Source organism: Salvelinus fontinalis, chromosome 13 (assembly GCF_029448725.1).
Source record: "Salvelinus fontinalis isolate EN_2023a chromosome 13, ASM2944872v1, whole genome shotgun sequence".
Classification (NCBI taxonomy): Eukaryota; Metazoa; Chordata; class Actinopteri; order Salmoniformes; family Salmonidae; genus Salvelinus; species Salvelinus fontinalis.
This window is the reverse complement of record NC_074677.1, coordinates 47722299-47746164: the sequence shown is the minus strand read 5'-3', so window position 1 is coordinate 47746164 and position 23866 is coordinate 47722299. Positions and strand designations below refer to the sequence as shown.

General features: G+C 42.5%; 1 protein-coding gene across 1 annotated transcript in view; it reads right to left on the bottom strand.

Moving 5' to 3' along the window:
- Positions 1-23866, bottom strand: part of LOC129868827 (roundabout homolog 1-like) — a 233498-nt gene that overhangs the window by 190134 nt on the left and 19498 nt on the right. Inside the window, exon 3 of the mRNA XM_055943104.1 lies at positions 1636-1722. Within this exon, the coding sequence (XP_055799079.1) occupies positions 1636-1722 (87 nt within the window). The remainder of the gene's footprint in view (positions 1-1635; positions 1723-23866) is intronic.

Here is a 23866-nt window from a genome sequence, read left to right as displayed (position 1 = left end):
GAGAAGAGATTGAATTATGTTGCCTTTGGAAGGAGCACTCGAGGTTCCGTGGCCGCTGCTGAACTGGCATCCAGTGAATTTGTAGTCCCGACCAGCTGAAGGGAACACAATCTGCTACCTGGGACTGTTTGGTCCCAGTCATGATGCTGAATTTCCATCATTCTTGGAGTTAAATATTAGAACACATTAGTTTCATTTCCTAATGGCCAGTGGCTCCTTTCGCCTAGATTCCACAGATTTACGGAAAAGACAGTTAGTTGCCTGTAATAATCAAAATCCTAGTTGCACAGGAGTTTTTGTTTGTGCTGACTCTTGACAATTTTGAACATTTGGGCCATGAACGAGCATTTTTAACATGCTCCATCATGATTTGGGTCATTGTTTACCATTCAGTTTTATGATAATAATTGTGTCTCAGCATTGGGTGGCATGATACCCCCTGTTAATTTCACCTACTCATTTTCTTTCTGTAAGGTGATGAACTGGAAACAAATGTGGCTGAGTTAAAGCAGTTCTGCATGGAAGAGTGGGCCAAAATTCCTCCACAGCGATGTAAGAGACAACTACAGAGCAACTACAGGAAGCATTTTGTTGCAGTCATTACAGCTAAAGGTGGCACAACCAGTTATTGAGTGGAAGGGGGCAATTACTTTTTTACACAGGGGCATTGGGTGTTGCATAACGTTGTTTATGAAATAAATTAAATAAGTATGTAATTGTTGTGTTATTTGTTCACTCATGTTCCCTTTATATAATATTACATTTTGTTTGAAGATCTCGTAAAATTCAGTATGAAAAATATGCAAAAGTTTGAGAAAATTAGAATGGGGGAAAACACTTTTTCACAGCACTGCAAACATAAACTCAGCAAAAAAAGAAACGTCCTCCCACTGTCAACTGCGTTTATTTTCAGCAAACTTAACATGTGTAAATATTTGTATGAACATAACAAGATTCAACAACTGAGACATAAATTGAACAAGTTCCACAGACATGTGACTAACCGAAATGGAATAATGTGTCCCTGAACAAAGGGGGGGTCAAAATCAAAAGTAACAGCCAGTATCTGGTGTGGCCACCAGCTGCATTAAGTACTGCAGTGCATCTCCTCCTCATGGACTGCACCAGATTTGCCAGTTCTTGCTGTGAGATGTTACCACACTCTTCCACCAAGGCACCTGCAAGTTCCCAGACATTTCTGGGGGGGAATGGCCTAGCCCTCACCCTCCAATCCAACAGGTCCCAGACATGCTCAATGGGATTGAGATCTGGGCTCTTCGCTGGCCATGGTACAGGCCTTGGTGTAACGCTCATTCCTTCAACAATAAATGTGCATCCGACCATCACCCCTGGTGAGACAAAACCGCGACTCGTCAGTGAAGAGCACTTTTTGCCAGTCCTGTCTGCTCCAGTGACGGTGGGTTTGTGCCCATAGGCGACGTTGTTGCCAGTGAGGACCTGCCTTACAACAAGCCCTCAGTCCAGCCTCTCTCAGCCTATTGCAGACAGTCTGAGCACTGATGGAGGGATTGTGCGTTCCTTTTAAGAGTAAACAATAACATTCAAGGCTGAAATTGAATTCTTATTGAAAGGTAGATACAGAGAGAGAGAGAGAGAGAGAGATCCTTGCAGTACCTGTATAGCCTAGAGAGTTGTCATCTTCATGTTCAGACGGGGGTGTGGGGGTGGCATCTTCATTGCCCCTATCCCGTGTGTCTGTATCTGCAGAGAAAAACACAAAGAATTGATTAGACCATAAGAAAGTGCCTCCCTCTCTCACAGTCTAACACTTTGACCTGTTACAATTAGATAAAAAAAATCTGTCGGTCTGCCCCTGAGTTAGGCAGTTAACCCACTGTTCCCTGGGCGCCGAAGACGTGGATGTCGATTAAGGCAGCCCCCCCACCCCGCACCTCTGATTCAGAGGGTTTGGGTTAAATGAGGAAGACAGATTTCAGTTGAAGGCATTCAGTTGTACAACTGACTAGGTATCTCCCTTTCCCTTATTGACACAGCAGAGACCATTCCTCAGATTGTGCCCATGCTGCCCTTCGTCATTCGCTTAAAACTGAGGAAGAAAATAAACCCGAAAAAGACTAACAGGCTCAGTGACTGAGCCCGAAGCCCATTGAAAAATAGAAAACAGAGATAGAAAGAAGGAAAGGGAAAGAGAAATGAAAACAGAGTGTGTAAAACATAAGCCTTTCCATCAGACATCTCAGTCCAATCTCCCATCACTGGGCAAACACACAGCTGTTGACCTTTCATAATGTCACAATGTTTGAGGATGTCTTGCTGTGAGAAAGATATCATCACCTGCAACTTGATAGCCTGTCTATTAGGTACACCCATCAAGTAACGGGTCGGACCCACCTTTGCCTCCAGAACAGCCGGAATTCTTCAGGGTATTCTACAAGATGTCAGAAAAGTTCCGCAGGGATGTTGGTCCATGCTGACGCAATGGCATCACGCAGTTGCTGCAGATTAGATGGCAGTACATTCATATTCCGAACAGCCTGTTCCATCTCATTCCAAAGATGTTCTACTGGGTTGAGGTCTGGGGACTGTGCAGGCCACTCAAGTAACGTGAATTCACTCCAAGCAACGTTTTTCCAATCCTCAATTGTCCCGTGTTGCTGATCACAGGCCCACAGGCTTCTTGTTTTTAGCTGATAGGAGTAGGACCCGGTGTGGTCTCCTGCTGCAATTGCCCTTCCATGACAAGGACCGACAAGTTGTGCATTCCAAGATGCTGTTTGGCACACCACTGTTGTACTGTACCGTTATTTGTCCGTTTGTGGTCCGCCTGTTAGCTTGCACGATTCTTGCCATTCTCCTTCAATCTCTCTCATCAACGCGCTTTCGCCCACAGGACTGCCGCTGACTGGATGTTTTTACTGTTGCGCGTGAAAAGCCCTGCACACCTGGCACTGACAATCATACCATGCTCAAAGTCGCTTAGGTCACTCGTTTTGCCCATTCTAACGTTCAATCGAACAGTAACTGAATGCCTCAATGCCTGTCTGCCTGCTTTATATAGCAAGCCACTGCCATGTGACTCACTGTCTGCAGGAGTGATCCATTTTCTTGAATGATACCTAATAAACTGGTGAGTGTATACAGCAGTAATGCCATCATAATGGCGTTTCAACAGAACAGCCGTACCTGACAGCATCCAGTTCAAGCCAATCCTCAAAACTCTATTTTCATTCAAATCAAGTCAAATTGTATTCGTCACGTACACAGTTTACAGCAGGTATAAAAGGTGCAGTGAAATGCTTGCGTGCTAGCTCCCTCAACGTTAAAGTACAATAATCAATAAGAAGAAGTCAAATAGAAAATGTATTTAAAAAAGCAGCAATAATAGAAGAGGGACTACTAATAGCCTGATATGTACACAATAGGATATACAATATAGAGTATGCATGTTCTCTGTCAAGTATGATTGTATTTACAAATAGAAAGTGTTAGAGTGTCAATATATATTACAATCACATCAACTTGTATTTGTCACATGCACCGAATACAATGTCGTCTTGGTAAGCAACTACAGTGTATATTTGGCCTTATGTTTTAGGTTATTGTCCTGCTGAAAGGTGAATTTATTTCCCAGTGTATGTTGGAAAGCACACTGAACCAGGTTTTTTTCTAGGATTTTGCCTGTGCTTAGCTCTATTCTGTTTCTTTTTATATACAAAAAAAACTCCCTTTCCAATGACAAGCATACCCATAACATGATGCAGCCACCACCATGCTTGAAAATATGAAGAGAGGTACTCTACAAAGCTTTGTATTTAGGACATACAGCTAATTTCTTTGCTATATTTAGTGCAGTTTTACTTTCGTGCCTTATTGCTAACATGATGCATGTTTTGGAATATTTTTTATTCTGTACAGGCTTCCTTCTATTCACACTGTCATTTATGTTAGTATTGTGGAGTAACTACAATGTTGTTGATCCATCCTCAGTTTTCTCCTATCACAGACATTAAACTCTGTAACTGTTTTAAAGTCACCATTGGCCTCGTGATGAAATCCTTGACCGGTTTCCTTCCTCTCCGACAACTGAGTTAGGAAGAACGCCTGTATCTTTGTAGTGATTGGGTGTATTGATACAACATCCAAAGTGTAATTAATGACTTCACCATGCTCAAAGAGATATTCAATATCCAATTTCTTTACCCATCTAGCACTAGGTTCTCTTCTTTGCGAGGCATTGGAAAACCTCCCTGATTTTTGTGTTTGAATCTGTGTTTGAAATTCACTGCTCGACTGAGGGACCTTACATAAAATTGTTTTATGTGGTGTACAGAGATGAGGTAGTCATTCAAAAATCATGTTAAACACCATTATTACACACAGAGTGAGTCCATGCAACGTATTATCTGACTTGCGATAACAAAGGGGTTGAATACTTATTGACTCAAGACATATTATATTTTTGTTGTTGTTTTGTTTCTTAAAACATCATTTAACTTTGACATATGGGGTATTGCATGTAGGCCAGTGACACAAAATCTAAATGTAATACTTTCTTTATTCAGGCTGTAAAACTACTAAATGTAGAAAAGGCAAGGGGTGTGAATACTTTCTAAAGGCACTGTGTGTGTGTGTGTGTGTGTGTGTGTGTGTGTGTGTGTGTGTGTGTGTGTGTGTGTGTGTGTGTGTGTGTGTGTGTGTGTGTGTGTGTGTGTGTGTGTGTGTGTGTGTGTGTGTGTGTGTGTGTGTGTGTGTGTGTGTGTGTGTGTGTGTGTGTGTGTGTGTGTGTGTGTGTGTGCGCGCGCATGTGTGAGAGAGAGAGGGAGTGTGAGTCTGTGGGCATGTGCTTGTGTGTGCGTGTTTATGGGTGGTTGTGTGTGTGTGCTTGTGTGTACCGGCTGGATGCATGGAGAGTCAGTTCAAAAGTCTTCAGGTGCAGCTAGTATCTACGTTGCAAATAGTCTCTAAGGTGCAGGTCTGCTCAGGGAGACAGCTAAGGTTAGCTCTTCAGCAGACTGATGGCCTGGTTGCAGAAGCTGTCTCAAACCTGATGCGCCGACACCGCTTGCCAGATGGTAACAGAGCGAACAGTCTGTGGCTTAGGAAACTGTGATTATTTTCACTCTATTATTTCTTAGTAGTTGTGGTAGAACTTTCAGTAGGGGTTATGATGCTGTAGTATTGCAACGTGTTGTTATTGGATTCCCTCATGTTTTGTCCTCTGATTGGACTTTGAGGTGGTGTGTAATTCTGAGAAATACTGACCTGACTCTGTGGCTGAACTAGAGGGTACTGAAGGAATATGTTGGCCCATGATTTCCTAGAACAGGATCCAAGTTCCTCTATTTCCCCTTGCTGTTTATATTGGGTATTTTACGTCATACTGTCACAAAGGAGAAATTGACGGATTTCTCAGCAATGCATCCAGTGAGTGGCATGGAAATGATCTGACCAAACTGAGCAAACTGGTGAAGATTGAGTGCATGGCGTATGGCTAGCCCAACACAACCTCTCATAATGTGGACAATATCCTCCACAACGTTCAATTGGGCCGACACCTTTTCATGAGCTGGTTTTATTGGGCAAGATCCTCTGAAGGTTGGCAGCAAATCCATGACATAGAAATGTCTGAGAGCACTAATAGCTGACAAGGACGAAGACCTCAATGAAAGTCAGTCTTCCACACTGTACCATTAGTCTTTTTCAAATCAAAGCTTCATTTATAGAGAACATTTCGGACATGGAATGCAACGCAATGTGCTTCACATGAAAAAAGAATTCAAACACTGAAAATAAACATCTCTATATTTACTACACAATATAAGATAAAAAACTAAAGAATGACACAAACTGAACAACTAAAAAGCACCCCGAGGAAAAGCTAAGTTAAAAATATGTTTTAAGATATTTTAAATATGTCCACGGTTTCGGCCCCCCTCAGGTTCTCTGGCAGGCTATTCCAGAGGCTGGGAGCATAATAACGAAAGGCTACCTCTCCATGCCTCTTGGTCCAAGGCTTTTGGATAGTTTAAAGGCCAGTGCCAGAGGACCTGAGGGACCTACTGGATACACAACTTAAAAGCTTGTCAGACATGTATTCGGGTGCACAATCGTGGTTTAAAAGCCAATAGAAGAATATAAAACAAATATTCTAAAACGCACAGGCAGTCAGACCAGAGACCTTAAACCTGATGTAAATCGTGCTCTCCGTCTGGTCTTGATCAGTACCCGTGCTGCAGCATTCTGTATGTTTTGCAGTTGACCAATGGCTTTCTTGGGTAGACCAGACAGGAGAGCATTACAGCAGTAAAGCCTGCTTATAATAAAAGCATGGATGAGTCTCTCTGTATCAGCCTGAGAGAGAAATGGCTACAACTTGGCAATGTTCCTATGGTGGTAAAAAGCTATTTTGGTCACATTCCTAATGTGTGATTCGAAATAGAGTTCAGAATCTAAAATAGCACTTAGGTTTTTACCTGGTGTTTTATCTTTATTGCCAATGAATTAAAATGTGCGGCCAGATTCTCTCTCTGTGTTGTGACTCCAACAATAAGTACCGCGGTATTGTCTTGATTTAGCTCAAGGAAATTGAGAGTTACCCTTCAATACTTTAATTTTAACATTATTTTTCCAGATAAGAGGATTCAGGACACATTTGTATTAGATCGAGTCGTTTTTAAAGGATGACTGATCACATCAGGCTGTGAATGTTGTTGGCACCTTACCTTCCCCTAGACCAGCACCAAGACAGTCATCAGGACCAAACATTACTCCTCTGATAGTAGACAATGGGAGAGGTTTCTGTTATATGGTGAAGATAGAGCTGACACTAATCCTTTTCACCTCACGACTGAGAGTTTCCTCTTATATCCATCTATTACGTATCTGAGTTCTTACAGTAGTGTTATCCTTGACTCGTTATCCGAGGGCTCTGCCCAGATCTCAAGCCTAATACTTAAAGGGATGACATGGGCTGAGGTTTTTCCAACAGAAGTGTGTGCCTAGTTATGCAAATATACTGTAACTGAATAATTGAAGTAATTGCCACCATCTAACTTTATCAGCCCTGAAAGCCAAGGTGTGACTTGTTCATTTCAAGCTAAGCCTATGTCCCAGCAGTGCAGGATATGATCTCTGTCAGCTCCAGTTTCTCATACTAACCTCCCCATCAACACTAGAAAAGACAAAACAAAAGGAATGCAAAAAAATGGAGAGGAAAGTGGGGAAGGAAATTGCCAATATCAATTCGATTAGGAGTAAGGTGAAGAAAAGTGATCATTTTGAACATATTCTCTCCATTCTTCCACACTACTGTTATAGAGAGATCATCTTAAAGCAGACACACGGGTTTACACAATAACAAGATTAGAACTGCATTCCTTTAATCCTAAACTTAAACCTAAACTTAATCCTAAACCTAAACCTAAACCTAAACCAACTCCTAAACCTTAACCTAATCCTAAACCATGCTATAGATTGGCCCACGTCACCTCACCTTATTGCCCTCTGTTTCTCAAGCTCTCTCCTCTCTCCACGCGAGCACAACATGACTTCACTCGTCTCTCTCCACACTAAGAAAATGATAATTATAAGGTGCATGACAATGATGAAGACATCTTAGTTGCAACACATAATTCACCTCAAATCCCCTGTCATTTGATAATTGTTTACTGGATAGGATGCAGCTTCCAGGAGGAAAGTCATAACTGTGAAATGCTATAAATCTTGAAAAAGGAGCAGTGTGATCGATCTCAATATCTCAATGTGGAAGTCACCATCGGAATATGATCTCATCACAGCATCTATTTGTAAAAGCAAACACTTTTGGTCTTTCAGAAGCACTATAGAAATGGGAAATACGTTCACAGGGAGACTGTCTCAATAGAGCAGTATACTAGTAGCATTGTCTCCCTGTTGCATAGACAGACTGTCTCTCAGAATGTATTTCCCATTTCTATAGTGCTTCTGAAAGACCAGGGAAACAATGCTACCAGTATACTGCTCTATTGAGACAGAGGGAGGCTGGGCTGGGTGACTTTAAGGTGAACCTTGAGATTTACAGTGTGTGAGGTGGTGCATTCTCCTCAACATTCCCATGGCAACCACCAGCTGAAAAAAAAACGTCCATCTGTAAAATGGGCTGGGATTGCTTCTGACACAGGTAGACTGCGGTTGAGAACTAGGTGCAGTAAAACACACAGACCATACCAAGTAGAAAGAAGCTGTGTTTTGGTAAAAGCTATGCTTTTCAGTTTGCTTTAGTGGTTGCCTTATAGCTGTGTGGTGCTGCATGGAAAGGGGCTCTGATGTGAGGATGTTCGATATCGACCACACAGTTGTGGTTGGAAACCACACAACTAACTCTCCTTACTTCTGAGAATACTACGGCAAAGGCTTTATTAGTCCTCAGTACAGTAGATCCAGTATGATTCCCATGAATATACTGGTTCACCCACAGCCATACCCATTCCCCAGGTTTAGACTCACACATTTCAATTACAGAAATGCTTACACAGTCAAACATGAACATGCATATCTTCTACAGGCCTACTGCACACTGCATAAATACACAACTGTATCTGTAGGCTACTCACTCACAGGCCAAAATCATACTAATTAATGATGTTACAGTCTAACATCAAGAACTACATCAATAATAACTCACTGGAAAAGACTGAGTACCTCTGCAGCAGTAGTGTAAAGTAACTAAGTAAAAACACTTTGAAGTACTACTTTTTGGGTATCTGTACTTCACTCGTTATATTTTTTACAACTTTGACTTTTACTCCACCACATTCCTAAAGAAAATATTAACTTTTTACTCCCATACTTTTTCCCTGACACCCAAAAGTACACATTACATTTAGAATGCAGGAAAATGTTCCAATTCACTTATAAAGAGAACATCCCTGGTCATCCCTACTGCCTCTGATCTGGAGGACTAACTAAACACAAATGTTTTGTTTGTAAATGATGTGTTGGAGTGTGCCCCTGGCTATCCGTAAATAAAATATCAAAAATAAAATTGTGCTGTCTGGTTTGCTTAAAATAAAGAATATTAAATGGTTTATAGCATTTACTTTTACTTTTGATACTTAAGTATATTTTAGCAATTGCATTGACTTATGATAATTAAGTATATTTAAAACCAAATACTTTTAGATTTTTACTCCAGAAGTATTTTTCTGGGTGCTTTTCACTTTCACTTGAGTCCTTCCTCTTTTACTCAAATATGATCATTGGGTATTTTCCCCACCTCTGCTAGAGAGAACCAAATTACTGCTTTTAGCTGGCACAGGTCAGCTACCATTCAAGGTGATAAACTCCAATGTTGAGTATTACACTCAAGGTTCAGTTCATAACATGTAGATTGATAGAAGAGGGAAGCTTTTATGAAGGTGATGTTCAAAAACAAGCCACAAGAGGGTGCTACCACTCCATCCTATTGAGTGTCGTGCAGGAACAAGAGGCAACAAAGACAAGTGTATTCTGTGTCCATCTTATACTGTCAAGTTTTGACCATGTAGTAATGTTTTGTTTGATTAGATACAGTATACAGTAAGTACAATTTAAGTGTTGTCTGAGGTTATGAGAGTGCTGGAAAGTTAATAAAGTAGTAATATTTGCATCGATAAGGTGCTAGGTGGGATACCAGTAAGATATACGTCCAAAAGTAAAACAATGTATGCAATCAGTAGAGATGATGCATTCACAACATAGTACAGAACACCACCTGCAACAAAGTAACTCCAGCCCTGGCTCACACAAACAGACGGACAGACGGACAGAGAGACAGACTACCAGGAGACTTTTTAAATGTGGGTCAAAATCAACAGCCAAATGGCAAATTTCTAAACCCCTTTAATCAAGACCAGGCGAATGAAGCCAGCTGGTGGGGACCCATATAAATTAAGGATCTCATTGGATTTCAGCTCAGCCCTAAGAGAGGGATCGCTGGAGGGGTACACACACAGGGGGTGAGGAGGACTTGGTATGGGGGGCAGTTCCATGTGTACACCAGGCTGATGGGATACATTAGAAGAGGGGGGCACATTGCCATGACGACAGGCGACGACAGAGAACGGCAAGTTGCACAGATGGCTGGCCGCTCACACGGGTCCCAGTGCACAAGAGCAAACAGCCGACTGGCGAACGAATACACTTAAAGTGTCAATCATAGTCTGGAGCCAGGCCTGGCACTGCTCTAGATCTGTAGAGCAGAACACTCACTCTACCTTATTCCTCTTCCCTGCCTTCATCCATCCTTCTCTTCATCCCCCTGCAACATGCACTGATTTCCACCGGGAAACAGGGAGAAACACAGCACACACAAATGCATTTGGAATTTACAAATACATACAAACACAGACACTCTATTCTTGACATTCTCTCTCTTTCTCTCCCTCTCTCTCTCACACACACACACACACACACACACACACACACACACACACACACACACACACACACACACACACACACACACTGTGTGATTTCCGCTTGGGGTCCATCTCTGTATACGAGGGAAATGTGATTCATGAGAATATAAGACTATATTATTCTCTAGATCCCTGCATGCGAAGGCGATGATAGGATGTGTGAGAGTCCACAGGGATTCAGCAAGCCTGGGGCAATAAGCCATTCAGGTGACTCATGATCAGGCTCGGGAGTACGATTGAGTTATTCACTCTTGTATCCTGCTCTGCATCATTATCCTGGTATATATCCCTGTGCTTAACCAATAGCATGGCAGCTTTCTCTGTGCTTAAGAGGGCAAAATCAATTAATGGGGATTTATAGCCATGGATACACGAGATACTGACACCATCAGAGAATAGGTAGGTTCCAATGATGCCTGTTTAGTGGGCTGTAGTGTACAGATGTACAGTCGTGGCCAAAGGTTTTGAGAATGACACAAATATACATTTTCACAAAGTCTGCTGCCTCAGTTTGTATGATGGCAATTTGCATATACCCCAGAATGTTATGAAGAGGGATCAGATGAATTGCAATTAATTGCAAAGTCCCTCTTTGCCATGCAAATGAACTGAATCTCAAAAAAGAAATCCACTGCATTTCAGCCCTGCCACAAAAGGACCAGCTGACATAATGTCAGGGATTCTCTCGTTAACACAGGTGTGAGTGTTGACGAGGACAAGGCTGGAGATCACTCTGTCATGCTGATTGAGTTCGAATAACAGACTGGAAGCTTCAAAAGGAGGGTGGTGCTTGGAATCATTGCTCTTCCTCTGTCAATCATGGTTACCTGCGAGGAAACACGTGCCGTCATCATTGCTTTGCACAAAAAGGGCTTCACAGGCAAGGATATTGCTGCCAGTAAGACTGCACCTAAATCAACCATTTATCGGATCATCAAGAACTTCAAGGAGAGCGATGAAGAAGGCTTCAGGGCGCCCAAGAAAGTCCAGCAAGCGCCGGGACCGTCTCCTAAAGTTGATTCAGCTGCGGGATCGGGGCACCACCAGTACAGAGCTTGCTCAGGAATGGCAGCAGGCAGGTGTGAGTGCATCTGCACGCACAGTGAGGCAAAGACTTTTGGAGCATGGCCTGGTGTCAAGAAGGGCAGCAAAGAAGCCACTTCTCTCCAGGAAAAAACATCAGGGACAGACTGATATTCTACAAAAGGTACAGGGATTGGACTGTTGAGGACTGGGGTAAAGTCATTTTCTCTGATGAATCCCCTTTCCGATTGTTTGGGGCATCCAGAAAAAAGCTTGTCCGGAGAAGACAAGGTGAGCGCTACCATCAGTCCTGTGTCATGCCAACAGTAAAGTATCCTGAGACCATTCATGTGTGGGGTTGCTTCTCAGCCAAGGGAGAGGGCTCATTCCCAATTTTGCCTAAGAACACAGCCATGAATAAAGAATGGCACCAACACATCCTCCGAGAGCAACTTCTCCCAACCATCCAGGAACAGTTCGTGACGAACAATGCCTTTTCCAGCATGATGGAGCACCTTGCCATAAGGCAAACATGATAGCTAAGTGGCTCGGGGAACAAAACATTGATATTTTGGGTCCATGGCCAGGAAACTCCCCAGACCTTAATCCCATTGAGAACTTGTGGTCAATCCTCAAGAGGCGGGTGGACAAACAAAAACCCACAAATTCTGACAAACTCCAAGCATTGATTATGCAAGAATGGGCTGCCATCAGTCAGGATGTGACCCAGAAGTTAATTGATAGCCAGCCAGAGCAGATTGCAGAGGTCTTGATAAAGAAGGGTCACCACTGCAAATATTGACTCTTTGCATCAACTTCATGTAATTGTCAATAAAAGCCTTTGACACTTATGGAATTATACTTCAGTATTCCATAGTAACATCTGACAAAAATATCTAAAGACACTGAAGCAGCAGACTTTGTGAAAATTAATATTTGTGTCATTCTCAAACCTTTTAGCCACGACTGTATGTGTGTGAAGTCAACAAAGGGCCCGTCACTGTGTTTCAGAACCTTGGAGAGTTCCATGTCAACAGGATACTTCCTGTCATTAACCCCTAACCAGTGGTGTAACGTACCTAAGTAAAAATACTTTAAAGTACTACTTAAGTTGTTTCATGGGGTATCTGTACTTTACTATTCATATTTCTGACAACTTTTACTTTTACTTTACTACATTCCCAAAGAAAATAGTGTACTTTTTACTCAATACGTTTTCCCTGACACCCAAAAGTACTTGTTGCATTTTGAATGCATAACAGGACAGGAAAATTGTCAAATTCACACACTTATCAAGGGAACATCCCTGGTCATCCCTACTGCCTCTGATGTGGCGGACTCACTGAACACAAATGTTTAATTTGTAAATAATTTCTGACTGTTGGAGATTGCCCCTGGCTATCCGTCTGGCCTCCATAATATAAGGAATTTGAAATGATTTTGATACTTCAGTATATTTTAGCAATTACAGTAACTTTTGATACTTAAGTACATTTCAAACCAAATACTTTTAGACTTTTATTCAAGTCATATTTTACTGGGTGATTTTCACTTTTACTTGAGTCATTTTCTATAAAGGTATCTTTACTTTTAAAAAGTAGCCAAGTATGACAATTCGGTACTTTATCCACCACTGCCCCTTCAGTTGAAACTTGTGCCCCCTCAGTTTTAGTTTTATGTCCCTATATAAAAATAGCAAAAAAGTTCAAATGATTGAGGGACAGGTTGGCAAAATCTGTATCTTCTCTGCTCTATGCCATCACAACGTTCAGGCTATGGAATGCTACTGGGGCTGTTAGGTATGACTCCTTTGGGTTTCCATAGAAAGTAGTAGGCTCATCTGTGGTAGGTTAAGTGAATAATGGGATACGCCTCCGCCTGTAATATTTGAATTATATTTGTAAGGCCGGGGTCAAGACTCCAATTGAAGCTGTGAAAACACATTTTCCACTTTGACAAATGTGTTCAGTCAGCACAGAAGAAGCATGCTACACCCGAGGAAAGCTGAACTTTTCCAAGGCTTTTGAGGTGGATCTTACAAAAAGATTTTGGGGAGAATGGAATGACCAATTACTCAGGAAGTTCCACAGAGCATCAAGAAGGCTGCATCTCTTCTGAAAAGGTAAGAAACAATCTAGCTGGTTGGTTTTTATTAAAATATTTGTGGTATAGCCAGTGGTGCCATTTCAGCAAAAACCTTAGGGTACGGAATGGCAAAATGACTTGCTTTAGTGTACTGTATAGGGCGCTGTCCATGGTGCTGATAGAGGTTAGAGGAGATTTCGTGCCAACCTATTAGTGGGGCTAGGGCGGTCACAAAATTTCATCAGCCGGTGATTGTCAAGCAAATAACTGTCGGTCTCACGGTAATTGACCGTTAATTAACATAAACGCAGTTAGCATCTCCTGGCTTCCCTACAAGCCACTGATGCAGACCTTTGGAACATCTACATGTCATGTAAAATCCATGTAATATAGCCTACACCTTCACAATAAATCCACTATTTATTTTAGACAGGTCGAAAGAAACATGATATGAAGAAAATGTAGTCTATTTCAAAAGAACAGAATAGCATCCTCTGAATTGTCCTTTTGTTAGGTCCTGATCTGGCTACGTCATATGGCTTTGGACTACACTCATTCATTTAGCAGACCAGATTTTGCTGGCATTATTTAATATTATTTTATGTATGAAGAGTACAATTGAACAAAGCTGAATAAAATAGAAAGGATATTTCTAGTGTGCACATCCGGCTATTCTGTGTTGAGCGGTTAACAAATAAATAGGTACTCCTACATGCTGAATTTAGAGTTATTAATGTAACTTTAGTTGTTCTACAAACGTTGGGCTATATGCTTAGATGTGCTGAATTTTAAGAAATTATTTGGCCACTTTAGTTGTGATACCAACCTTATCATACATTTAGGCCTATGGGTTAGGCTACATGAGGTGTGTGACTAAGATTCGAACAAAAAAGGCATTGTTTCTTGCCTTAAGCTGGGCATCATCCACAAGTGATATACATGTCATCTCTGCACTTAAATAGCAAATGGAGGACGCTTTTCCTGTGGTTCATTTTCATATACTCCTGTTGTAAAGATAAGCAATGTGCTCAATATTTGCATAAAATTAAGAAAGTTGAAATAAATATAGTAGGCCTAGCCCTTAGAAAGCTGATGGGATCCTCCTCTTTTTAATAGAGGCCATCACTCTGTTTTCTCGCACAATTGCATAGCCTATAGAATTGTTGCGCAACATGAGCTCATGGGCTCTCATGAATTGTTTGATTCAATCTTTTATTACATTTGCATTTGATTACAAAGAGTCCTGAAAACAAACAACATTTGGCACAAGAAATTTGCTTCCTGGTATATAGAAAGTACCCAAGCCTTGAAGCAAGCTTCCAGAAAATTGGAACGGAAATGGTGCTACACCAAACTGTAAGTCTTCCGACTAGCTTGGAAAGACAGTACCGTGCAATATCGAAGAGCCCTCACTCCTGAACGATCAACTGATTGTTCCAACCTAATTGAGCATAAAAAGCAGCATTCAACAAGCTTTCACTTCAGCAGTGATGAATTCATGTTCCTCTGTGTACATATCACTGACAAACTGAAATGGTCCACGCACACAGACAGTGTGGGGAAGAAGGTGCAACATCGCCTCTTCAACCTCAGGAGGCTGAAAAAATATGGCTTGTCACCGAAAACCCTCACTAACTTTTACAGGTGCACAATTGAAAGCATCCTGTCGGGCTGTATCACCGCCTGGTACGGAAATTGCACCGCCCATAACCGCAGGGCACAACGCATCACTGGGGGCAAACTACCTACCCTCCAGGTCACCTACAACACCCGATGTCACAGGAAGGCAGAAAAGACCACCCGAGCCACTGCCTGTTCACCCCGCTTCCATCCAGAAGGCGAGGTCAGTACAGGTGCATCAATATGGATGCAGAGAGATTGAAAAACAGCTTCTATCTCAAGGCCATTAAATTGTTAAACAGCCATCACTAACCTACAAAGCATTACATGGGCTTGCTCCTACATATCTCCCCATTTTGGTCCTACCGTACATACCTACACGTACGCTACGGTCACAAGAAGCAGACCTCCTTCTTGTCCCTAGAATTTCTAAGCAAACAGCTGGAGGCAGGGCTTTCTCCTATAGAGCTTCATTTTTATGGAATGATCTGCCTATCCATGTGAGAGAGGAACACTCGGTCTCGACCTTTAAGTTTTACATTTTTTTAGGTCCTATGACTGAGTGTAGTCTGCCCAGGAGTGCGAATGTGAACGGCAAGGCACTGGAGCGACGAACTGCCCTTGCTGTCTCTGCATGGCCGGGCTCCCCTCTCTCCACTGGGATTCTCTGCCTCTGATCCTGTTACGGGGGCTGAGTCACTGGCATACTAGTGCTCTTCCATGCCATCCCTAGGAGGGGTGCGTTACTTGAGTGGGTTGAGTCAGACATTATCTTCCTGTCCGGTTTTGCACCACCTCGGGCTTGTGCGGTGGAGGAGATCTTCGTGGGCTATACTCAGCCTTGCCTCAAGGTAGTAAGTTGGTGCTTTGTTGATATCCCTCTAGTGGTGGGAGGCTTGTGCTTTGGCAAAGTGGGTGGGTTATATCCTGCATGGTTGGCCCTGTCCGGGGGTATCGTCGGAAGGGGCCACAGTGTCCACCGACCCACCCCTCTCTCAGTCTCCAGTATCTATGCTGCAGTAGTCTATGTGCTGGGGGACTAGGGTCAGTCTGTTATATCTGGTGTAATTCTCCTGCCTTATCTCGTGTCCTGTGTGAATTTAAGTATGCTCCCTCTAATTCTCTCTCTCTCCCTCTCTCCCTCCCCTCCCGGAGGACCTGAGGCCTGGGATCATGCCTCAGGACTACCTGGCATGATGACTCCTGGCTGTCCCCAGCCCACCTGGTAATGCTGCTGTTCCAGTTTAAACTGTTTTGCCTGTAGCTAGGGAACCTTGATCTGTTCACCAGATGTGCTACTTTGTCCCATACCTGATGTTTTTGACTCTCTCTCTCTCTCTCTACCGCACCTGCTGTCTCGACCTCTGAATGCTCGGCTATGAAAAGCTAACTGACATTTACTCCTGAGGTACTGACCTGTTGCACCCTCTACAACCACTGTGATTATTATTATTTGACTCTTCTGGTTATCTATGATTGTTTGGACATCTTGAAGAACAATCTAGCCTTAAATGGCCATGTACTCTCATAATCTCCACCCGGCTCAGCCAGAAGAGGACTGGAAAACCCTCAGAAACCTGGTTCCTCTCTAGGTTTCTTCCTAGGTTCCTGCCTCTCTGGGGAGTTTTTCCTAGCCGCCGTGCTTCTACATCTGCATTCTTGCTGTTTGGGGTTTTAGGCTGGGTTTCTGTATAGCACTTTGTGACATCAGCTGATGTAAAAAGGGCTTTACAAATACATTTGATTGATTGATTGATTGATTGATCCATCTCTTATGTCCTCTAGAAATAAAGTTCCCTATTGTGTGTAACTCTCTGTGGCGTAGCTCTATTCCTCTGACCAGGAAAGGTGTCAGTGAGTCACAGACCAGCCCAACTGGAGAGTCGCTCTCTTTCACTACTACTATCAGCATTTAGTTTGCATTATTTTGGACAGCTGTGTATACGGCTGCATTCACAGCCTTATACTTCAATAGGTGAATTACCATACCTTTATTGTAGCCTATATTCATTACCAAAATGGCCTAGCTGTTGGGCACTGTCAATAAGCTACAGATTTCGTGTCAACCTGTCACTTCAAAAGCACTCAATCAATGTTGTCTCCACTTCATTTCAACAACAAAACATCTATGCGATGATGTTGAATGAATGTGGAAAACTGATTGGATTTGCAAAAAGTAATTAACTTTTTATCACCCAACTTTTAACCTAAATCCAATGACATGGTGAAATGTTTTGTTGAATTCATGTTGAATTTGCGTTAGTTGACAACTCAACCAAATGTAAATCAAAACTAGATGTTGAAATGACGTCTGTGCCCAGTGGGTACCCAGCAGGTGGTTCTAAAACACATCACAGCAAGCCTTGTCCATGCGTAAAACTACACATACGTAAAACACACACACACATCTCTCCGCTTCTCTCTCCAGATGAATGTCTTGGTGCGTTAAGTTGATGTGCGCTCATTAACAGCACTAACCGTTAGCACTCTCAGTGAGCAGACGAGACCATCAATCACACTTAAACATGACGGCAGCCGCCCGCAGGCCTGCTTGTCACCGTGCCACAGTCCCACTGCTTCCCACTATGCCGGTAAACACCAAAATCAACAGCAAGGCACCGCACATCAAGGCAGCCATCAGCTTTCAACAACACAAACCAGGAAAACCTACTCACTTTCAAAAGAACAGTTCTGTGTCATGCAAAATGACTTTCGGAAATGTATTTGTTAGTCCGTCTGACTGTGTTTTTTGATTTTCAATTGTGATATGAAAAGCATTTCCTCAGTCTGTCAGAACAAACCTTAGGCTACAATGCAACATCTCTGTCAACCTTTCCTGCATCGCTGCCACTTCGGCCTGAAGTCCCTCTGTCCACTAAGAGAAGCCCAGGGACACTGTTTCAGGTGGCCACCCACCTATGATGTTGCTCACTTAGACCTCACCTCAGCATGCTAGCACAGACAACCAGAGACCTGGTGCTGGAACGCATATTGATTTAGTGTTAATCCAAGGAGATTGGAATCAATTTGGAACTGCAATCTCATATACATAGAGTATCTAGTGATAAGGGCAGGGTATCGATCGTCTCAGAGAGATGGGAGAGATGTCCTTGAGCCTGACTGGGATTAGGAGGTATTCAATGAGAGACAGGTAGTTTCCCCTCTGAGCTCTTTCCATACAACCATAAATCTGCTCTCAAAATGGCCAACTTCACAAATTATTTCCCTCTTCCTTTTGTTTTATGGGGAAGGCATAGATAGAAGGCAAGATATAATATAAGATACATAAGACTGTGGTATAAATGAAAAGAGACACAATGACTTCCTGACAGACAAACACAGTATTCATCACACCCAGCCACCATCATTCATAATGTACTGCATTTATAGCACACAGCAGATCTCAGATTGCTTTGGCAAAGAATACTACTTCCTCCTCATTCTTGCTCGCTCTTCAAATTCTCTCAGCTGTCCTCGGCTCCTCATCTTCTCCTCATTCATGTTTTTTTTCCGAGCCGCCCATGTCCAAATAAAAAATATACAAATACAGTACCAGTCAAAGGTTTAGACATACCTACTCATTCAAGGTTATTTTTTATTTTTTTTATTTTCTACATTGTAGAATAATAGTGAAGACTTTAAAACTATGAAATAACACATATGGAATCATGTAGTAACCAAAAAACAAATCAACATATATTTTATATTTGAGATTCTTCAAAGTAGCCACCCTTTGACTTGATGACAAGTTTGCACACACTTGGCATTCTCTCAACCAGCTTCACCTGGAATGCTTTTCAAACAGTCTTGAAGGAGTTCCCACATATGCTGAGCACTTGTTGGCTGCTTTTCCTTCACTCTGCAGTCCAACTCATCCCAAACCATCTCAATTGGGTTGAGGTCAGGGGATTGTGGAGGCCAGTTCAACTTATGCAGGACTTCATCACTCTCCGTCTTGATCAAATAGCCATAACGCTGGATGGAGGTGTGTTGGGTCATTGTCTTGTTGAGAAACAAATGATAGTCCCACTAAGCGCAAACCAGATGGGATGGCGTATCGCTGCAGAATGCTGTGGTAGCCATGCTGGTTAAGTGTGCCTTGAATTCTAAATAAATCACTGACAGTGTCACCAGCAAAGCACCCCCACACCATCACACCTCCTCCTCCATGCTTCATCAGACCGACTCATCAGACCGAAGGACAGATTTCCACAGGTCTAATGTCCATTGCTCGTGATTCTTGGCCCAAGCAAGTCTCTTCTTCTTATTGGTGTGCTTTAGTAGTGGTTTCTTTGCAGCAATTTGACCACGAAGGCTTGATTCACATAATCTTCTCTGAACAGTTGATATTGAGATGTGTCTGTTACTTAAACTCTGTGAAGCATTTATTTGGGCTGCAATTTCTGAGGCTGGTAACTCTAATGAACTTATCCTCTGCAGCAGAGGTAACTCTGGGTCTTCCATTCCTGTGGCGGTCCTCATGAGAGACAGTTTCATCACAGCGCTTGATGGTTTTTGTGACTGCACTTGAAGAAACGTTCAAAGTTATTGAAATTTTCCAGATTGACTGCCCTTCATGTCTTAAAGTAATGATGAACTGTCGTTTCTCTTTGCTTATTTGAACTGTTCTTGCCTTAATATGGACTTGGTCTTTTACCAAATAGGACTATCTTCTGTATACCACCCCTACCTTATCACAACACAACTGATTGGCTCAAACGCATTAAGGAAAGAAATTCCACACATGAACTTTTAAGAAGGCACATCTGTTATTGAAATGCATTCAAGTTGACTAACTCATGAAGCTGGTTGAGAGAATGCCAAGAGTGTGCAAAGCTGTCATCAAGTTAAAGGGTGGCTACTTTGAAGAATCTCACATACAAAATATATTTTGATTTGTTTACCACTTTTTTGGATATTTGTTTTAAAATGGAAAAATGTTATCTCCGCCACATGGCAAAATGTGTATAATTGCAGGAAAATAGCTTTAAAACAGCATAAGTTCACAGCAACAATTATTTTTGGTTTGCGACCGCACCGTTGGCCACACCTGTGGCCACGCCCCCGCCACGCCCACCACCTAAGTCCCATTTTGATCCAGTAAAAAACATGCTAATTAATTCTTCCTATGATTGCACTCTCTCTCAACCAACTTCTATCTCCTTGACAGAGTGATATCTTGTCAGCCTCTTCCTTCTGTTCCGTTGACAATCATTACCCTTTCCACCATAGCCTCATTATCATTACGCTCCATCCTCTTATTCTCATCTCGTCTCACAGTCATCCTATCCGAAGAAGCTGCAAGATATTAACTTCCCCACCTCCCTCTCTCCCGCCTCTCTCTCTTTGGGGTCAGTGACAGGACTGTATTTGCTGGATGGGACTGTATCTCATTGAGAGATTGTCAGCGCATACAGGGTGGGAGGGAGCTGTGAGCCAGAGGAAGAAAGCCAGGGTCTGCTGCTTTGTATACAGTTGCATTACTCTCCTCACATATCCATAGGGTCTACCACTGCCTCTAAAGAACTGTTTGGACTTAAGGTAGAAAAACCCTCTGCCCTTTCTGTAGCCCTTTACACTGGTACCCGTATACGGGTTGAAAATGGCAGATTTGGACACTAATAAGTGCCTAAATTGGAACGTAGTGGCTGTACAGTAACATGCTATACATGAAGTCAGGGCTCTGCATTTCCCAGGACTGTATGGGTTTTGACTGACAGCCGTTCTGAACTCGAGCACTGCACATGATAAGAAATTGCCCCCATCCCTCCCACTAATTCGGCAACTTTTTACATTTTTTGTTCTCCGAGTGAGGGAAATGCTGTAAATTAAGATGACTCAAGGTATTTTCAAAGATGTTGAGTATTATTATAAATTATAAATACAAGCAGTCTTGTGTCAGGTGAACTGTTGTCAACTTTGGTCAAAGAATTTCCCCAGTATCTCCAAATTGTGCCCTTTCAGTCGCTACCATAGTTATGCATATATGCTTTTTATATTTCTTCTGTAAGAAACTTTTAAATGTAGCCTTATCCATGTAGACCAATTCCCACAAGTGTAAAGGGATAACTCTACTGCGAAAAGCACAAGAGTGCATGGTCAATTCACAGCAATACAGGCAGAAGAAAATAGATGAAAAGATACTTTCAGAAATGTTATTGTGCATGTCTAGTGCTGTGTCCATCACTGTGTGCTCATCTTGCTTAGTGTACAGTATGTTCCTTGCTATGCTAGTGTACACCTCACTAAGCAAGGACTAGGATTGTGACAGTCATTATATGTCTTGGGCAAAAGAGCACAAACAGCACCAAGTTAAAGAGGGAGAGAGCGAGTGAAAACAAGGTTGAAAAAATAATGAGAAAGCAGTCTTTAGGATCCGTCCATTTTATTTGATTGCTCTAACAGGATTAAACTCATTTGATTTTTGCTGTCTGTCTGTAATGACAGGCAGGATTAAACCAATGGGCAGACAGAACCCTCCAACAAGTGGAGGGAGGAATCTTTCTGATAAATTGGTGCAACATTACAGACAGATACAGCGTGGAGTAGCCATGTTGTGTGAGGCCAGAGGCTGGCTATTGATTTTACTCTTATCATTTCAGCGCCTCAGAGAGAGAGGGTGATGGGACAGAGAGGGCCAACTCCCTGCAAGACCAAAACAAAGCCAGGAGCCATGACTGATGGTAAATCAATGCAGAACAGCCTAGCATCACCCTATGATAGTACTGGAAAACTGGTGTGTGACAGAGGGTGATGGGAAACATTGTGGGTGGAATTACAGCACAGACACAGGTAGGGACGGGACACAGTAAAAATGGCATTACATTTACTGTACTGGGTTTGCACGTTATGTGTGTTGAAGGTTTTATGTTGTGGTGTTTGTCTCTAGGCTATGTTCAGATATACAGCAGTGTGTAAATACATTTGTGAGTGGCAGCGGGTGTGTGATTTTCCTTGTAAGTGTGCATGTGTATGTTTGAGGGCAGAGGCTGCTGGTTTCGGGGAATGACATGTCACTTACAGGAAGACGAATGGCCTGACATGCAATGCTGGCTAAATCGGTGCCTTTGATAAGCCACAAAGGTGCCCCGCCACCCGCCCACAAATCCATGGAGATCGAAAAAGTGAGCCGTGCGGGCTGATTCGTGTGGCCAATCAATGCGCTGGACCTGTACCGGCCCCTCCTTCAACCGCCCTCACCCCCCCCCCCCCCCCCCCCCTGCCCCCCCTGCTCAGACAACTTCACAGAGTGGACCTGTCAGAGGTTTAAACATCCAGAATACATTTAACAACACCAACACACCCAGGATAGACATCTGTCTGGAGGTAACTGGTGCCCCGAATGGATGTGTGAAAATGGTGGAATACAATGTTCAGGACAAATATGTTGGGATTGGCCCAGAAACAACAGTTAAAACACAGCTAACTGGTTGGAGGTTGCAAACAATGAACTAACAAAGTATGGGGGGGGGAGAGGGAGAGGGAGAGGGAGAGGGAGAGGGAGAGGGAGAGGGAGAGGGAGAGGGAGAGGGAGAGGGAGAGATCCGTGAGGTAATGACCTTTCAGTATCCTTGAGACCAGGGTATACAGATACACACACCCCTGTCACACTGTCAGACACTGATCCCTCTCTGTGTACCTTTCCCTGTGTGCTGCCCTGTCTGTCACAGCAACTCCAACAACAGACAGCTGCACAGGAGACCACCCGCGGGCCACATACAGATCATACACACCTAATACTAGATAATAGCCATGATTATCTATAATTCTATCTGCGTATTATGACTGCAACTCAAGGTAATGATATACTGTATCTATTCAGGTTTCAGTTCACATCAGCTCAGATGCCACAAGCAGAAGCAGATATATGTGAATGACTAATGACCTGAGTCAGCAGGTGTCAAAACGTAATTTAATGCATCACTGAGACATTTTCCAGCAACACAAACATGCCCGAAATGAATCAAAATGGACACTGTGCTGTGATAATGATAAAGCCTGGGGAAATGCACCACAGGTCATAGCAAACATCTCTCATACACGCACGCATACAGTGGTGTATAGTACTTAAGTAAAAAATACTTTAAAGTACTACTTAAGTAGTTTTGGGGTGTATCTGTACTTTACTTTACTATTTATATGTTTGATTACTTTTACTTCACTACATTTCAGAATAAAATAACTTATACATTTTTCAAGAGAACATCCCTGGTCATCCCTACTGCCTCTGATCTGGTGGACTCACATGCTTCGTTTGTAAACTATGTCTGTGTTGGAGTGTGCCCCTGGCTATCCATACTTTTTTGCTTAATATATGGAATTTGAAATGATTTATACTTTTACTTTTGATACTTAAATATATCTTAGCAATTAAATTAACTTTTTATTCTTAAGTATATTTAAAACCAAATACGTTTAGATTTGTACTTTCATTTTAAATGGGTGACTTTCACTTTTACTTGAGTCATTTTCTCTTAAGGTATCTTTACTTTTACTCAAGTATGACAATTGTTTACTTTTTACAACACTGCTCACACTTAGCCTTTCCTCCCACTCAAACGCCAATGAATTCCAATATTAGCCATCAGTCTGCCAGGAGGGGGGTGCCACCTCTGTAAGTTAGGTTTGGACAGATTGCCCTGGCAACAGAGCAGAGAGGATTGGAGAGGGCAAGGGAAGGAGAGGAACATAGCATGGAGGTGAGGAGAGTATATTTGGCA